This window comes from Rhinopithecus bieti, unplaced genomic scaffold, assembly GCF_001698545.2.
Source record: "Rhinopithecus bieti isolate Rb0 unplaced genomic scaffold, ASM169854v2 scaffold_10706, whole genome shotgun sequence".
Classification (NCBI taxonomy): Eukaryota; Metazoa; Chordata; class Mammalia; order Primates; family Cercopithecidae; genus Rhinopithecus; species Rhinopithecus bieti.
Window position 1 is genome coordinate 237,419 of NW_016806811.1, and position 15,672 is coordinate 253,090.

Here is a 15,672-nt window from a genome sequence, read left to right on the forward strand (position 1 = left end):
ATGCGCCACCACGCCCAGCTAATTTTGTATTTTTAGTAGAGACAGGGTTTCTCCATGTTGGTCAGGCTGGTCTCGAACTCCTGACCTCAGGTGATCCGCCCGCATCCGCCTCCCAAAGTGCTGGGATTAGAGGCGTGAGCCACTGTGCCCGACCGATTTTGACTACTCTAGGTACTTCATATAAATGGAATCATACACTATTTGTCTTTTTGTAATTGGCTGAGTCACTCAGTCTAGAGGAACCCTGGGGGTTTCATAATGATTCTTACACCTGCTGCTGGTCCCCAGTTCCTCAGAGCAGTTTGGGAAGAGGGCATGGCCCTCTTTCCTCACCCCGCATAAGCTGTGAGCTTTCCTGTATCTTAAACTTCTGCTAAATTACATGCATAAAGCCACAACTCTCAAGGCCAAAATTAGTGATCAGGAGCAGGGCGGGTCGAAATCCATGATGAGGAACTATTTTCTTGACTGTTTCCTAATTATCAATGTGCCTTCCCTTTTCTTGGTGTCTGTAAATCACGTGATTGTGCTGAGTGAATGTTTCATTCGTTTCCTGCTCCTCTTTGGGGCTGCAGCACCCATGAGTGACCCCTTCCTTCGTGTTACCCAGGGGTTCCCAGAGTTGGCCCTTTTAACCAGGACTTAGTGAAATCTCATTGAGGGCTTTTATTCTCCTCATCTTCAGGGAAGGTAGGAAGTGGAAAATGATTAAAAGATATTTAGCACAGGGCTTGGCACACAGATATCGCTCACTTAAGGAAGCCTGGAGCACCAGGAAATGAGTTTCCCAGTGTGCAACTCAGGAGAGGCTGCAGATGGAATTTTCCATGTTACTCCTGTAGGTCACAGGAAGCTGATCTGTGATAGGGGAGGGGAAGTGGACACGTAGCTTGCATCTCAGGCCTCCTCAGAACCCTGTGCAGCAGACACTTTTGTTATGATCCATTGATTGCTGAGGAGCAAGGCCTGGAGGTTATGAATCCTCCCTAAGGTCTTCCCTAAGGTGGCTGTTAGTCAAGTGACTCCCAAGCGGTGTGTCTGACTCCTGCTGGAGCCACACCAACATGGGCCACAGAGAATTCCAAGTGGCTCAGCCAGGACCCTTCCCCTACATGACGCCTCCTTTCATCCTCCCTCCGCTGACAAACAGCCACACTATGAATGAAGTCTTGGGGCGTTCCCTGCAAACAGCGCTTCTATCCTCTCGTGAGGAAGTCAACTTGCAGTCAAGGTGGAAAGAAAAGGACCCATTCGCTCAGCACCCGATTACTGGCCACCTCGCTATAGACTAGGGTTACTGTTAGTAACATGAGTAAGGCATGGTGTTTGCCGCCAGAAACTCCCAGCCCAGTTGAGGGTTCAGAGCTAGACGAACACTGCTATGCTGCTGTGCTGCACATGTGGTCACAGCTTGGTTAGGGAGCACCAAAGAGAGACCAGCTGCCTCTTTTGGGAGAGTCAGGGGAGTCTTACCAGAGGAGAGACAACCGTGCTGGGTGTTGAAGATGCAGTAGGAGTTCACTAGATCCGTCAGAGTGGGCACAGAGGGAAGGGCAGGGGAAGGAAACTCACATGTAATCAGCATGCTATGTGCCAGGCACCTCAGCATTCTATCTTGGTAATTTTCATAACAACTTCTTGTAAGGTAGGTATTATTATGAGGAAATTGAGGCAAAAATGTTAAATGAATTTCTTAAGAGATTATTTTATTTTTTAGAGACAGGATCTTGCTCTGTTGCCCAGGTTGGAATGCAGTGGTATGACCACAGCTCACTGCAGCCTCAAACTCCTGGGCTCAAGCATACCTCCCACCTCAGCATCTTGAGTAGCTGGGACCACAGGCACCACATGCACCACTACATCTGGCTATTTTTTAAAATATTTTGTAGAGATGGGGCCCCACTATATTGCCCAGGTTAGTCTTGAACTCCTGGCCTCAGGCGATCCTCCCATCTCAGCCTTCCAAACTGCAGGGATTACAAGTGTGAGGACCTCACCTGTCCCTCAGAAGTTCTTAAAGTGTACATGGAACCTGGGGGGAATCCTCAAGATTCTTTGAACAGGTCAGAAGGTCAAAACTCCTTCACAACAACTGCCTTTTTCACTGTTTGGACATTTGTACTGATGGTACAACAGCAATGGCAGCTAATGCTACTGGCACCTTAACACTAATCAAGGCCTTGGCAGGCTGGGTGTGGTGGCTCACACCTGTAATCCCAGTACTCTGGGTGGCTGAGGTGGGCAGACCACCTGAGCTGAGGAATTTGAGACCAGCCTGGCTGACATGGTGAAACCCCGTCCCTACTAAAAATACAAAAATTAGCCAAGTTAGGTGGTGGGCACTTCTAGTCGCAGCTACTCAGGAGGCTGAGGCAGGAGAATCGCTTGAACCTGGGAGGTGGGGGTTGCAGTGAGCCGAGATCACACCACTGCACTCCAGACTGGGTGACTGTAGCGAGACTCCATCTCAAGGAAAAAAAAAAAAAAAGCCTTGGCACTAAATTGTGCTTCTTGTTGTGTGTTTTAGATTGCATGCACTCACAATTAAAAATAAAAAGGCAGTTTCGTTTAAGAGTGTCCTTGATGAAGCAGTAAAAGGATCAGTTTGAATCCTCCTGTACAGGTGTTGAGAATGTTCTGTATGATGGAATGGGAAGTATGTATAGAGCACCTCTGCTGCCCATCACAAAGTGATGACTGTCTCCAGGAAAAGCACTGGACTCACTGCTTGAGTGACAAACCGAACTAGCTGCTTTTTTTTTTCATGGAATACTGTTTTTACTTTAAAGAATGACTGACAAACTATAGTTATTTGATCTGGGCATTGGGCAGATATTTTCTTAAAAATGAAACAGTAAGCCTGCCATTTCAAGGAAAATGGCTTGAAATACCACTTGCTGCCAATCAAAGAAATTTGAGCTTTCAAGCAGAAATTGGAGTTTAGAAAACTTTGAGAAGTAACTTCCAGCTTCCCAGTACTGAAAGTGTTACTCCCCCAAAACTCGGATTTGTTCACATGGGGAGTAACAAACGACTCTGCATGAGAATGCAGGTTTTGATCAATAGGAGTTTTATTACTTGTCACAAGCCAGAGCACCGGGACAAAGCAGTGTCTCCCTGAGGGAAAGTGACAGGAGGGTTTTATGGGGCAACGGAGAGGGGAGAGGGCGCATCATGGCATGTAGAGGAGGGTTCCCAGTGGCACAGATGCAGTAAGTCAGGTGCCAGCACATAGGTCACATGTTATGGTAATGAAGTTACAGGTCTCCTGGAGTGCAGGCTTTAGCGTGGTCATGGGGAAAGTTCACTGGGGTTCATCTATAAGTTTCTGGGGCCTGTCAGGAACTGGTTTTAGCTCACTAGGTGACCGCCTGCTACACAGAGCTTGAAAAAAACAGGCTGTAAGACAGAAAGCTGTAAAGCAGGCAGATTGCTCAATCACCCTACCTCCTTACAGAAGGCTGATGGTGACATTATGAATGAGTGTAATTTTTTGTTAGGGCATTATGAAATGTGTCAACATCTAGAAGATCTACATAACTGATTGAACACAAATTTTCCAAATGACCAGTGCAGTCGTTACAGAATCATACGTGGGTGAAAGATTCATTCAAAGTGCAAGATAGAACAATGAATTTTAATGTAGCAGAGTACAAACTGTTCATTGGCCTAGTTTCAGATTTCACATTGCAACTCACTGTTAAGAAGTTAAGAACTAATACTTGTTGAGTTTTGATGTAGTATCAAAGAAGGATATTCACAATTATCTGAAAGTTTATTATAATAGGCCTCCCTTTCCAACTACATATCTGGCTGGATTTTCTTCATAGACATCAACCAAAAAGAGGAGTCTCAGCAGTTTGAATGAGATATGAGAATCAAGCCAGGCATTAAAGAGATTTGCAAAAATCTAAAAGTGTCACTTTTCCTTTTTTGGGAAGTTACAGTTTTTTGTTATTGTTGTTATAGATGTATCACTTACGTTAATATTTATTGGGCTTATTATTGTGATTTTAAAATTAACTACTAAATAATTATTTTTAAATGCTTCAGTTATAATTTCTAACGTAAAAATTCATGGATACAGGCCACCTAAGTAGAAGCTCTTTGGCATCCTCAATAACTTTTAACAGCGACATCCTGTGACCAAAAAGTCTGAACTGCTGCCCCAAAGAATCACAGGAAATAAGTGTTTTATAGTGGTCTGTGATTTCAAATTTCGTAATTTTTTTCCATGATCAGTGATTCGCAGCGGGAGAGGGAGTTTGGGAGCTCAACCTCTCCCTGCGGGAGGTTTATCGGAATCTCTGCGGGACTCACTACAGCGAGCAAAGATTTACAAGATAACTCCCTTAGAATCTCCCTGAGCTCCTCTCTGCCTCCCTCTCTCAGGTGGTCTTTTGCTCCCTCTCACGTGTGCGCTCTCTATTTCTCTCTCCTCTTCTTCAAATCCTCCCTCACCCCTTGCCTGCCTGCTCGATCCCTCTCTGCTTCCCTCCTCCTCTTCTCCAGGCTCTGAACCTGGCAGGTGGGGCCGACCCCACAGGAGGCTGCACCTCTCCAGGCTGAATGGACACTGATGTGCTTGACTCCAAAGTTTACTGGGGCTCCTGGGAGATGTTGCCAGAGGCTCAAGGGGCTTTCGTGGTCCAGGCAGGACTCTCTGAAAGCTGAGCCATCCAGGTGGAGACCAAAGGCTTTCCACTGAGTCTTGCACAGTTCGGGTGGAATGAGGTGATCTTTAAGAGCCGACCCAAATAAAAGTTCGGTGTCAGGCTGAACCCCTTGAATTGTCTGTTGAACGCCCCATCTTTTCTGTTCCTGATGCTTACTGGAAAAGTCAGACATGGTTAGCCCTTCCTGTGCTCCCCAGGGCACTGCAGAACAAAGCTTCATTAAATGCTTTCTCTTCTTCTCTGGGTCTTTCCATACTCTTTCTGTGGGTCAGTGTCTTCATGGAAGATATGTCTGCAGACCTGCTGGGCTTAGTGGGGGAACCCCTCGCTCTGACCTGTCAGTCCACATGGTGGGCCCTCAAGCGCGGAGGGCCAAAGCTCTGTCCAAACTCCTTGTTTTGTGGATCATTCAGAGAGAGAAATGCACTTGCCAGCCCAGTAAAGGACCAGGGGCTGCGGCACCTGCCTGTTTCTCCCAGCCTACGGCTCTTCTATGGAAATGACCTCCCTGCTCACAGCTGTAGAACCTGCCCTAGGAGGGGGGTCTCCTTGTGCGTCTCCCTCTCCACTTTTCTTTCAAGCCTCACCTGTCCCACCTCACTGGGGACAGGCACTCGCCCCTTCATGCCCACTGCTCCAGAGGAAGGGCTTCTGCCATGCATCGTCTGGGGCACTGTGGGTGAGCTCTCAGCCATTAAAGTGTTAGTTCTTCCTGTCCACCTCAACGCCATTCTGCATGCCCTCAGCCAGCCCTCCCAGCCACACAGAGCTTCCTTGGGACAGCTTGCCTCAGACAGACTCCTTCAAGGCCTTGGAGGGTGAAGTGGATTTTGTTTTAATGGAAGTAAAATTAACATATCATAAAATTCACCATTTTAACCATTTCAAAGTATATAATTTATGTGGTTTTAGGTTGCAATGTTGTGCCATCAACATCATGATCTAATTCCAGAACATTTTTATCACCTCAAGAAGAAACCCCATACAGTTTTATCAATCACGCCCCATTTCCAACTTCCCTTTCCCTTTTCTTAGCTCTTGGAAACAACTAATCTGCTTTCTGTCTCTATGAATTTGCCTATTCTGGACATTTCTTATAGATGGAATCCTATAATTTCTGGAGGTAGATGTTCAAAAGAGAAATGAAATACTTTCTAGGAAGATGGTTCATTTTTAAAATTAGAAGGCTGGATGTGGTGGCTCACACTTGTAATCCCAGCACTTTGGGAGGCCAAGGTGGGAGGATCCCTTGAGGCCAGGAGTTCGAGACCTGCCTGGGCAATATAGTGAGGCCCCCATCTACACACACACACACACACACACACACACACACACACACACACCAGCTGGATCTAGTGGTGTGTGCCTGTGGTCCCAGCTACTCAAGAGGCTGAGGTGAGAAGATAGCGTGATCCCAGGAGTTTGAGGCTGCAGTGAGCTGTGATCTCACCATCGCACTCCAGCCTGGGTAACAGAGTGACATGCTGTCTCTAAAAAAAAAAGAAGAAGCTAGAATCAGAAAATTTATAATTAAAAAATTTAGGCTGGGTGTGGTGGCTCATGCCTGTAATCCCAGCACTTTGGGAGGCCAAGGTGGGTGGATCACGAGGTCAGGAAATCGAGACCATCCTGGCTAACACAGTGAAACCCCGTCTCTACTAAAAATACAAAAAATTAGCCGAGTGTGGTGGCGGGCGCCTGTCGTCCCAGCTACTGGCGAGGGTGAGGCAGGAGAATGGCGAGCCCAGGAGGCGGAGCTTGCAGTGAGCCCAGATCACGCCACTGCACTCCAGCCTGGGTGACAGTGCCAGACTCCGTCTCAAAAAAAAAAAAAAAAAAAAAATTATTTAAAAAGTCAGAAATAACAATAACAAACTCAATAAAGAGAGTCGACCTGGGTACTTTCTTTTGAAAGCATGTTTCTGAGGTCCCAGAGCTGACAGGGGAAGTTGTGTGACTGGCATTGGGGATTCATTGCAGACTGGTGGGTTCACGGGGAATCTGTTGGTTTTGTAAGATTTCCCTTGGTGACCGAGCTGAAGCACAGGTCTCAGAAGCTGAGTCTAACTCAGTGGAAGGTGCGGGGTGGGATGTGTCTCTCCACTCTTCCTTTTGTGTCTCTTGTAGGGGTGAAGAAGAGAACCAAAGTCATCAAGAACAGTGTGAACCCTGTATGGAATGAGGTATGTGAGTTTTTTTCCTTCCTTTTCTCTCTTTCTGCTGCAGTTGTGTCTGCAGGGACAAGTTAGGGGGCTTGTGGAGGAGGTGCCTTCTCAGCAGTGTCCTTGAGGTGGGGAGGGGCTGGTGGTCCAGCCTGCCAACGAAATCCTTCTGGCTCTAGGAACCTGGGAGGAGGGTTGGTGGCCTGGCCTACTAGGTAAATGGAGAGGAGCTAGACATTTTTTGTTTCTGTTTCCCCCCAGCTCTGGCCAGCCAAGTAAAGGGTGCTCAGGGACTCTCTTGCCTGCCTGTTTCTCTCACACAGGCTGTTTGTTTTCCTTGCTCAAAGCTCACCTTTTCCCCACAGCCCTCCCTGATGAGGCAGGTCCTCTTCTGGCTCCTGCTGGCCCCTGTCTCCTCAACCAACTCCCTGCATACATGGCTTCCGGGTGGTCCTTTGGAAGCCCTGCTGCCTTGCATGGATGGGGTCGGACGCACAGGGGAGCCTTTGTTCTGAGGAGAGTCATGGGGGCCTAGCCAATATGGCACTAACTCGTGCTGCCCACCAGGGCCTGGCTTCTGGACAAGCCCAATAATCTTGGTCCTTGAAGATGCTTCAGGGTCACCTGTTTTTTTCCCAGCCACACGCCTCGTTTGGCTTCCTGGGGATGGGTTGAAACTGAGTTGGGAGAGGGGCCTGTGAGAGCCCTCTCTCCTTCTCTCTTCTGCTGTCTTCAGCTCTTACTGTCACCTCTGAAGTTCTGGAGCTGTGGTCTCCATCTATTCATCCATCCATCCATCCATCCATCCATCCATCCATCCAACCATCCATCCATCCTTCCATCCATCCATCGATCCATCTGCCTATCCACTAAAATCATTCATGAATGCCTACTCAGTGCCCTGGGGGCATGAGGGTGAAGCAGACACAGTCTCTTCTCCTAGAGGCCCATAGGTTAAGATACCTTTTCTCTTTTTCTTCCAGGGCTTTGAATGGGACCTCAAGGGCATCCCCTTGGACCAGGGCTCTGAGCTTCATGTGGTGGTCAAAGACCATGAGACGATGGGGAGGAACAGGTAAGGTGGCCAGAGCGGGGTGCTCCATGGCTTGAAAGTGCAGGTAGGATTGTGGAGGATGCAGACTGCAGAATCCAGGCCCCAGGGAGCTGGGGTTTCAATTCACATTTACCAAGCACCTCCTCCCATGGGACTGGCCCAGTGATAGATGCTGGGAGAATCTGGCTGTGGCTTCAGGAACTCAGCCATGGGTACGGCTGAGTTGCCAGGCTACAGGGGAGGGAAGATGGGCTGGAATCAAGTGTCCACGCATTTGCACAGACAGTGTGTGCCCTAGGGAGCAGGAAGACTCGCTGCCTGCTGCTCCAGCCCAGAGGATCCCTGAGGTGGGCTCTCTCTCCTGGCCCAGCCCAGGCCAGTGAGGGCAGAGGCCCCCTCCAGGAGGCAGGCAGGCAGGCAAAGTGAAGCCGCAGCCAGCAGGGAGCTTTCCAGGAAGGCTTCATGGAAGGGGCAGGACTAGAGGTAAGATTCGTGGTTTAGAAATCAGAACAGTAATAATGTGTAGCCCGGCCTGGGCGCCTTCCTGTGTCAGGGTTTCTGCTGAGTTTTTCATGTACCCAGTGGGTGGGTTTCCTGGTGAGGGGAATAGCAGGAGCAAACTTGTGGTGGCAAAAGCTGGCTCCCCCCAGGCAGGCGATGAATCCCTTCTCTTGCCATTGAGCTCCTGGGCCTTGTAAACGGAGGCGGTGGGGTGGACAGGTTCAACCCAACCTGCAGATGGATGGGCCTTGGACTGGGGCTGTGGGTGGACTGGGAGACACAGCATGTGAAACTGCACATGATGAGCCTCGAGCCTCAGGGTGTGAGTCCAGTTGTCCCTGCTGGGCATGAGAGGAGGCATCTGCATTAGATGCCAGCAGGAGTGGGTTCATGCTTCAAGTGTCATTTACAGAAGTCTAGGCCCAAGCATCAGGGATGGGCTTGCTGTTTTGTGACCTGCTCACAGGGGAGCCTTTGTTTGGGAACTAGGTCAGCGGTGTCTGCGTCCTGGAAGCCTGGCTGTGTTGCCCCGGGTTGGGGCAGGAGGGGTTGGGGAGGAAGAGAATTCAGGAACCTAGGGAAGGGCAATTAGGGTCTCCAGCTGCAAAACACCTGGAAAATTTGAAATGTTAAAAACTCGGAAAAAACCCCAATTGCCACCTTCTCTCTGTGGCTGTGCTGGCCATGGGTGCACAGTGTGGGGCGCTTTCACTGGGCCCCCAAAAGTGCGGCTGCAAGGTGTGGGGCCCAGGCCTGTGGGCCAGGGCATCTTGAGCCCATCTCTTCCAGCTGTTGGCCTCAGCCATCTCCACCTGCACGGGGGACAGGGATTGGAATCAGTTCAGCTACCTTCCCAACACAGACACTGTGGAAGGCAAGGCAGCCGCTAACAGGCATGAATGGTGGACCCGCAGACCAGGGAGGGAGCAGCCCTGGACAGTGGGCAGTCCTCAAAGGCTTCCTGGAGGAGGGTCACTCAGACTGACTTGAAGGCAGGGGTAGGCTTTGAAAAGGTGAGAAGGGGAGGGTATTCCAGTGTGTGGATGTGGCAGGCAGCCAGGCTCAGGCCTTACAGGTGCAGCCCTGTAAGAAGTGGGCGGTGGGGAAGAATTGAGACGGGGGTCTCCAATGCCAGGCTGAGGAGAATAGCAGCAAAGTCACACAACTGCCACACAGCTGAGTGTCTGGCCTTGTGCTGTCTTATATACAAGTCCTTTACCCATCAGTTAGATACAACTATTGTAACTGTCACCTTTATAGTTGGGGAAACTGAGCCTCTGAGAGATTGGGCAACTTTCTTGAAGGCTAGTGATGGCAGAACTGTGATTGGAGGGCAGGTTTTTGGGACATGCTCATAATCACTGAGCCCCATGTGCCTCTCAGAGGCTCCTGGAAGCCCCAGGGTGGTGTTGGTCCCTTCTGGAGAGTTCAGTTCCCCTGACAATGCTGGCATTGACAGAGTTTTGAGGGGCAAAGGCAGGACAGTCTGGTTACTGCAGGCCATGCAATGGAAACACATGTTTCATTTTCATGATCTTATCCAGCATTTTTACAGGCTCTGTGGGAGATTCCCCCCACCCTTTTTTTTTTTTTGAGACAGAGTCTTGCTCTGTTGCCTAGGCTGGAGTGCAGTGGCACAATCTCTGCTCACTGCAACCTCCGCCTCCCAGGTTCAAGTGATTCTCCTCCTTCAGCCTCCCCGTAGCTGGGATTACAGGCACGTACCACCACACCTGGCTAATTTTTGTATTTTTAGTAGAGACAGGGTTCCACCGTGTTGGTCAGGGTGGTCTTGAACTCCTTACCTCAGGTGATCCACCTGCCTCAACCTCTCAAAGTGCTGAGATTACAGGTGTGAGCCACCACGCCTGGCTAGAGATTTCCTTAAAAAATTTTTTTTAAAATTATTACGGGTAGATAATAGTTATATGTATCTATGGGGTACACGTGGTGTTTTGACACAGGCGTAATGTATAACGATCAAGTCAGAGTAATTGGAGTATCCATCACCACAAACATTTATCATTTCTTGTGTTAGCAACATTCCAGTTCTACTCTTTTAGTTGTTTAAAAATATACAATAGATTATTGTGACTGTAGTCATCCTATTGTGCTGGGGAAATACTAGATCTCATTCATTCTATCTAACTGTGTTTTTGTATCCATTGACCACCTTGCTTCACCCCCCTCTCCCTGCTACCCTTCCCAGCCTCTGGATTCTACTCTATCTCCAGAAGTTCAATTTTTAAAAAATCAGCTGTCTGTAGGGAGATTTCTAAGACCACAAAGGCACCACGAGAGCTGTGAACGTATTTTTGATCAATTCAAGGACCAGTCTAGCCCTCAGAGTGACGGTAGGTGAGGGTCACACTCAGGCTGTTCTGGCTCTGTGGAGCAGAGCTCATATGGGGAACGGGAAGCTTTGAACCTTGGGGTCCTCCCACTGGCCCCTGTGGGTGCCCTCTAGTTCCTGGGGGCAGCTAGCTCCCTAAAAAGAAGTGCCCGATGTGAGCAGTTCACTGCAGGGCCGTGTGCCAGAAATCAGGTCCTCAAAGATCAGTTTGCAGGGCAGCCAATTCACCAGCATCACCAATTTACCAGAAACACCTTTCTTACAGCATTTAAATGTAATTTTTGATTTTTCCAAACATTTATCTCAGTTTCAGACTTCTAGCAATTAAAACTTGCCTTAAACTAGATTGAAATGTACACATACATTCATAAATACTTGAGGACTCTCAGAATATGCCCAAGCAACACTGTCATGGGAGGAAATGATAGAATTTTGACTTCATGGCTAGACACGGTGGCTCACACCTTTAATCCCTGCACTTTGGGAGACCAAAGGCGGCAGATTACATGAGGTCAACAGTTCGAGACCAGCCTGGCCAACATGGTGAAACCCCATCACTACTCAAAATACAAAAATTAGCCAGGCGTGGTGGTGGGCACCTGTAATCCCAGCTACTTGGGAGGCTGAGACAGGAGAATCGCTTGAACCGGGGAAGCAGAGGTTGCAGTGAACTGAGATCACTGGCTTTCTGCCAGGAAAACATGGGATGTGTGGCCTCCTCAGCTGTTTGCAGGCAGGGGCAGTGCCTCAGGGGAGGCAGCAAAGGTACCTGCAAGGTAATCCTGTCACCCCCACCCCATGACCAGATGGCGAAGGACTTCCACCCTGCACATGGATGTGAGAAAGCAATCAAAGACAGGCGGCAATACAAATTCTAAAAGTGTAAAGAGAAAACCATACCAGGGAGTGACAAGACACTTTAAATTTTGAAAGAAAAGGAAAACCCTTCAGGGAACCCAGTTCGATGAGCATTTAATTAATTAATTAATTTATTTATTTTTGAGATGGAGTCTCGCTCTGTCACCCAGGCTGGAGTGCAGTGGTGTGATCTTGGCTCACTGCAACCTCCGCCTCCTGCATTCAAGTGATTCTCCCATCTCAGCCTCCCAGAGTGCTGGGATAACAGGTGTGAGCCACCGCGCCCGGCCCTTCAATGAGCATGTTAGATTGAAGACCTCCTCATGCCCTCCAGTCCTGCCCATTGGGTCAGGAAGCAAAGAGGGACTCAAGGGTTAGGTGACTGTGCCTTGCAACTGTCCTTGGGCCTCTCCAGTTGGTGGGTTCCAGTGAGGGTTCCCGGAGTCATCATGCAGCCACCCCTTTTGTTTGTGGGAGTCCTGGGCGTGTCTTCTGTGAGCTCATCCGCTGTCCTCCCTCCACCTCTTCCAAGTGAGGGGATCTCAGCCTTCTGCATCCATTAACCCTCTCAGTCCCCCTCCACCTTGCTCCCCTCTCTCCTCCCCACCTCCACCCTCTGGCTCACTCTGTTTCTAGATTTCCCCTCAAGCCTCCCTCATTCTGTACAGCCTCTCACTCGCACCTCTGTCTCTGCATCTCCTGCTTTGCTTCTTTTCCTTCCTGTACCCCTCCTTTTATTCTTTCTCTCCTCCTTCTCTTGCCCTTCCTTGACCCTCACCATCCTCACTGCCACTGTCCTCTCTTTCCTATGGCTCCTGGGGCGTTTGGCATTTCTGGGTTTTTCCTGACGATCACTGGCAGTTTAGGCGTGACCTCGTTAAACCAGACTGGTCTGCTGGCCCGGAGTGGGATGCGGGGAATCCTTTCATGCCTTGGGAAAGAACTCTCCATCTGGGAACTGTCTCTGGGCTGCTCAGTATCCCACTAACCCATGAGAGGGGCAGCCCTAAGCTCGAGGATCCCCGAGCCAACTTCAGGGATGGATCTTTATCTGGCTAAAATTAGGTTTCCAATGCATATAAAAGGAAGCTCCACTCCTTAGGATGGAGGACACTCAGGTAAACCTAGCGGGCGGGTCCTGTTCCAGGCTGCACTGGACAAGTTCCTGTTTACTCAGGGCTTCTCAGAGAGAAACTGAAGGGGAGATGATCCAGGTCCCTGACCAGGTGTTTTGGTCCCCGGGATGTTCAGTCCAGAGGTTCCCAATTCAGGCCACACAATAGAATCACCTGGGCAGCTTTTACATACACCCATGCCCGGGACCCAGCCAAGGTTCTGATTTAACTGGTTTGGGGCAGGGTCTGTGCAGCATCACCCACTCTCCAGGTGCTGGTGTTTTCATTGTGCAGCCTGGGCTGAGAGCCACTGATCTGGACTCTAGACCAGCGCTGCCCACTGGAACTTTCTAAGATGATGGAAATGTCTCTATGTTGACTAGTGTGACTGAGAAATTGAATCTTAAACTGTATTTAATTTTAATGGCTTAGATTTAATTAACTACTTGTGGCTAGTGGCTGCTGTGTTGGACAGAGCAGCTTTAGATTTTTAGAACAGTGTTTCTACCCCGGCTGCATCTAGAAATGACCTGGGAGCTTAAAAAAAAAAAAATAAGTGTCTGAGCTCTGCACTAAACTGATTAAATAAAAACCTCTGGAGAGGGCTGCAGGAGTCAGCACTTTTGGAAACCACCGGGGATGGCAGGGGGCAGTGTGCACGCAGGGTAGAGAACTCATTGTGTTAGAGAGACGCTGGCATCTTTTGGTTGTTGTTGTTTAGACAGAGTCTTGCTCTGTCACCCAGGATGGAATGCAGCGGCATGATTTCAGCTCACTGCAACCTCCACCTCCCAGGTTCTAGCAATTCTCCTGTCTCAGCCTCCGAAGTAGCTGGGATTACATCTCACCTGGCTAATTTTTGTATTTTTAGTGGAGATAGGGTTTCACTATGTTGGTCAGTCTCGTCTTGAATTCCTGATCTCAGGTGATCCACTGCCTTGGCCTCCCAAAGTGCGAGGATTACAGGTGTGAGCCACTGTGCTTGGTCTGATGCTGGCACTTCTGAAAGGAATTGCTCTCGATTTTTCCATGGATTCGCTAAGAAATAGATAGAAATGGTCATTCTTGTAATTGTTTATGTATGTGATTATTGGCAAAATAATCACCATCAAGTAATAATGGCTGAAACTGCATATGGTAAAATTGTTAAAGAACTGAAAAACAGACGGAAGAATCCTGTTGGTAACTGCAAACACTGACCTGGGAAATTGGACTTAGTAGAAATAATTCCACAAAAGAAAACTCAAAATGGCAGGGAACAATATTTGATAAAACTTGATGTCAACCAAAAATAATTTAAAAATCTGTGAGCCAAATCTGTGTTGGGAAATTTAAACAGGGATTAATTGTCCTCAATGAAAAGAATTTTGGTAAAATGAAAATAAAGATGGTAAAAGAGAAAAAGAAAGCACTTTAATCACTCTGTATGCAAAACGTATCAACACATTAAACTGGTTATATTTAATTTGTTCTGGAAAAATGCCTTCTCGGTGAAAATTAATTACTGTAGGTGTTTTTTATATTTAAATGTTTGGTAAATTTCACATGGAAGCAAAAACCTCCATGGGGTCAAAACATCCACCTGGCAAAGCACCAGGGTCAAAATGATGCTACTTTGACTGCAGTGACTCACTAACCCCAGGCCTAACCGGACCCCAAGACAGGGGGCCCAGATGCAACAAGGAAACATACAAAACACCCTGTTAAATGAGGAGGTCTCAAATACCACAGGTGACACCTTATATTAAGGCATTACTCATCGTTTCTCTGAGACACAGGCTTCAGTGGGCTCCCTGTGTTTTTCCTGGTCACTCTACCCTCCAGCCTGACCATGCCCCCAGCCTCCCTGCTTTAATCAAGCGGTATAGGAGGAGGTCTAGTCAGGAGGCACAGGATTGCCTTTAAAGAAGCTCTCTTTTAGGTGTTCACAGTGGCATTTTCTTTGGAATAGTGTGATCTGCTCTGTACCCTTTAGCGACCGGATGACTCTGTAAAGTGGGCACTGAGGGGCCTCTCACCTGCACTCAGATGCCTTCCTGCCTTTACCCTTCCCCATGGTCTGAGCACCAATCATGGTGCCTGCAACTGGAGAGGACCCAGGAGACAACCTGAGAACCTTCCTGAGCTCCAATGCTCCTTCTCCTCCTTCCTCCTTCAGCTGCTCCTCCTCCCACCCCCACATTGAGCTGGATGATCTGGTCCAGCGGAATAAGCGTGGACTTTGGGAAGAGCCAGGGTCTAGCTGCAACACTCTGTGGCCTTGGGCAGGTCACTACACTCCCCGAGCCTTACTTTCTTCCGTTCTTAGGGAGTATCAAATCAAGGGACCTGCCACAATGGGGGGCTCCCTAAATGTTAGTTCTGCATTGCTACCTTGACCTTGTTCCCCCGTGCTTCCTTCTGCTGCCGCCACCGCTCCAAGTCCCACTGACCCAGCCCTTTCCCACCAAAGGCTGCTCTCAGCCAGCTATGGGTTGAAAAAGCACCAAATCGTGTGAATGCATAGGTGGCAGCCTATGGCTTCATGTTTCACTCTGTTTCAGGAATTGGGGGATGCTGCTTTATAGCTCAGACTCTGCTTAGAAAAAAGGGAAGTGTTAATGGTAGGTGTCCAGCCACTGCAGCAGATTATGAGAAGATATTTTAGGAATGGTGCATCTTCCTGACATAGTGCCAACTCTGAGCCTGGCCTTGGTGCCATCGGGGCAGAGGTGAGGGTGGTCTGATGCCTCCTATGACAATGAGCTTCATTTGTTGAGGGAGTGTGGAGGTTTCCAGGAAGGGTCTGAACATGCTTTTAGTTCTTTAGGGTAGCCATGCATGGGAGATGACAGGCACCTGGGGAGGAGACCTGGCCAGTCGGGGCCTGTCACCTACACCTGGAGTGTGCTGATGGGATTGAGGGGCTCTGTACTGGGAGGAGCAGGCATTCTAATTCTCAGGCTGTCCATCA

At 48.8% G+C, this 15,672-nt stretch overlaps 1 protein-coding gene across 17 annotated transcripts in view; it reads left to right on the top strand.

The window, feature by feature from the left end:
- The window catches only part of DYSF (dysferlin), a 236,488-nt gene that overhangs the window by 20,726 nt on the left and 200,090 nt on the right, over positions 1-15,672 (top strand). For all 17 annotated transcript variants that reach the window (XM_017877594.1, XM_017877596.1, XM_017877598.1 and 14 more), the window contains exons 2-3: positions 6,804-6,859; positions 7,822-7,913. In XM_017877594.1, coding sequence (XP_017733083.1) covers positions 6,804-6,859; positions 7,822-7,913 — 148 coding nt within the window. The remainder of the gene's footprint in view (positions 1-6,803; positions 6,860-7,821; positions 7,914-15,672) is intronic.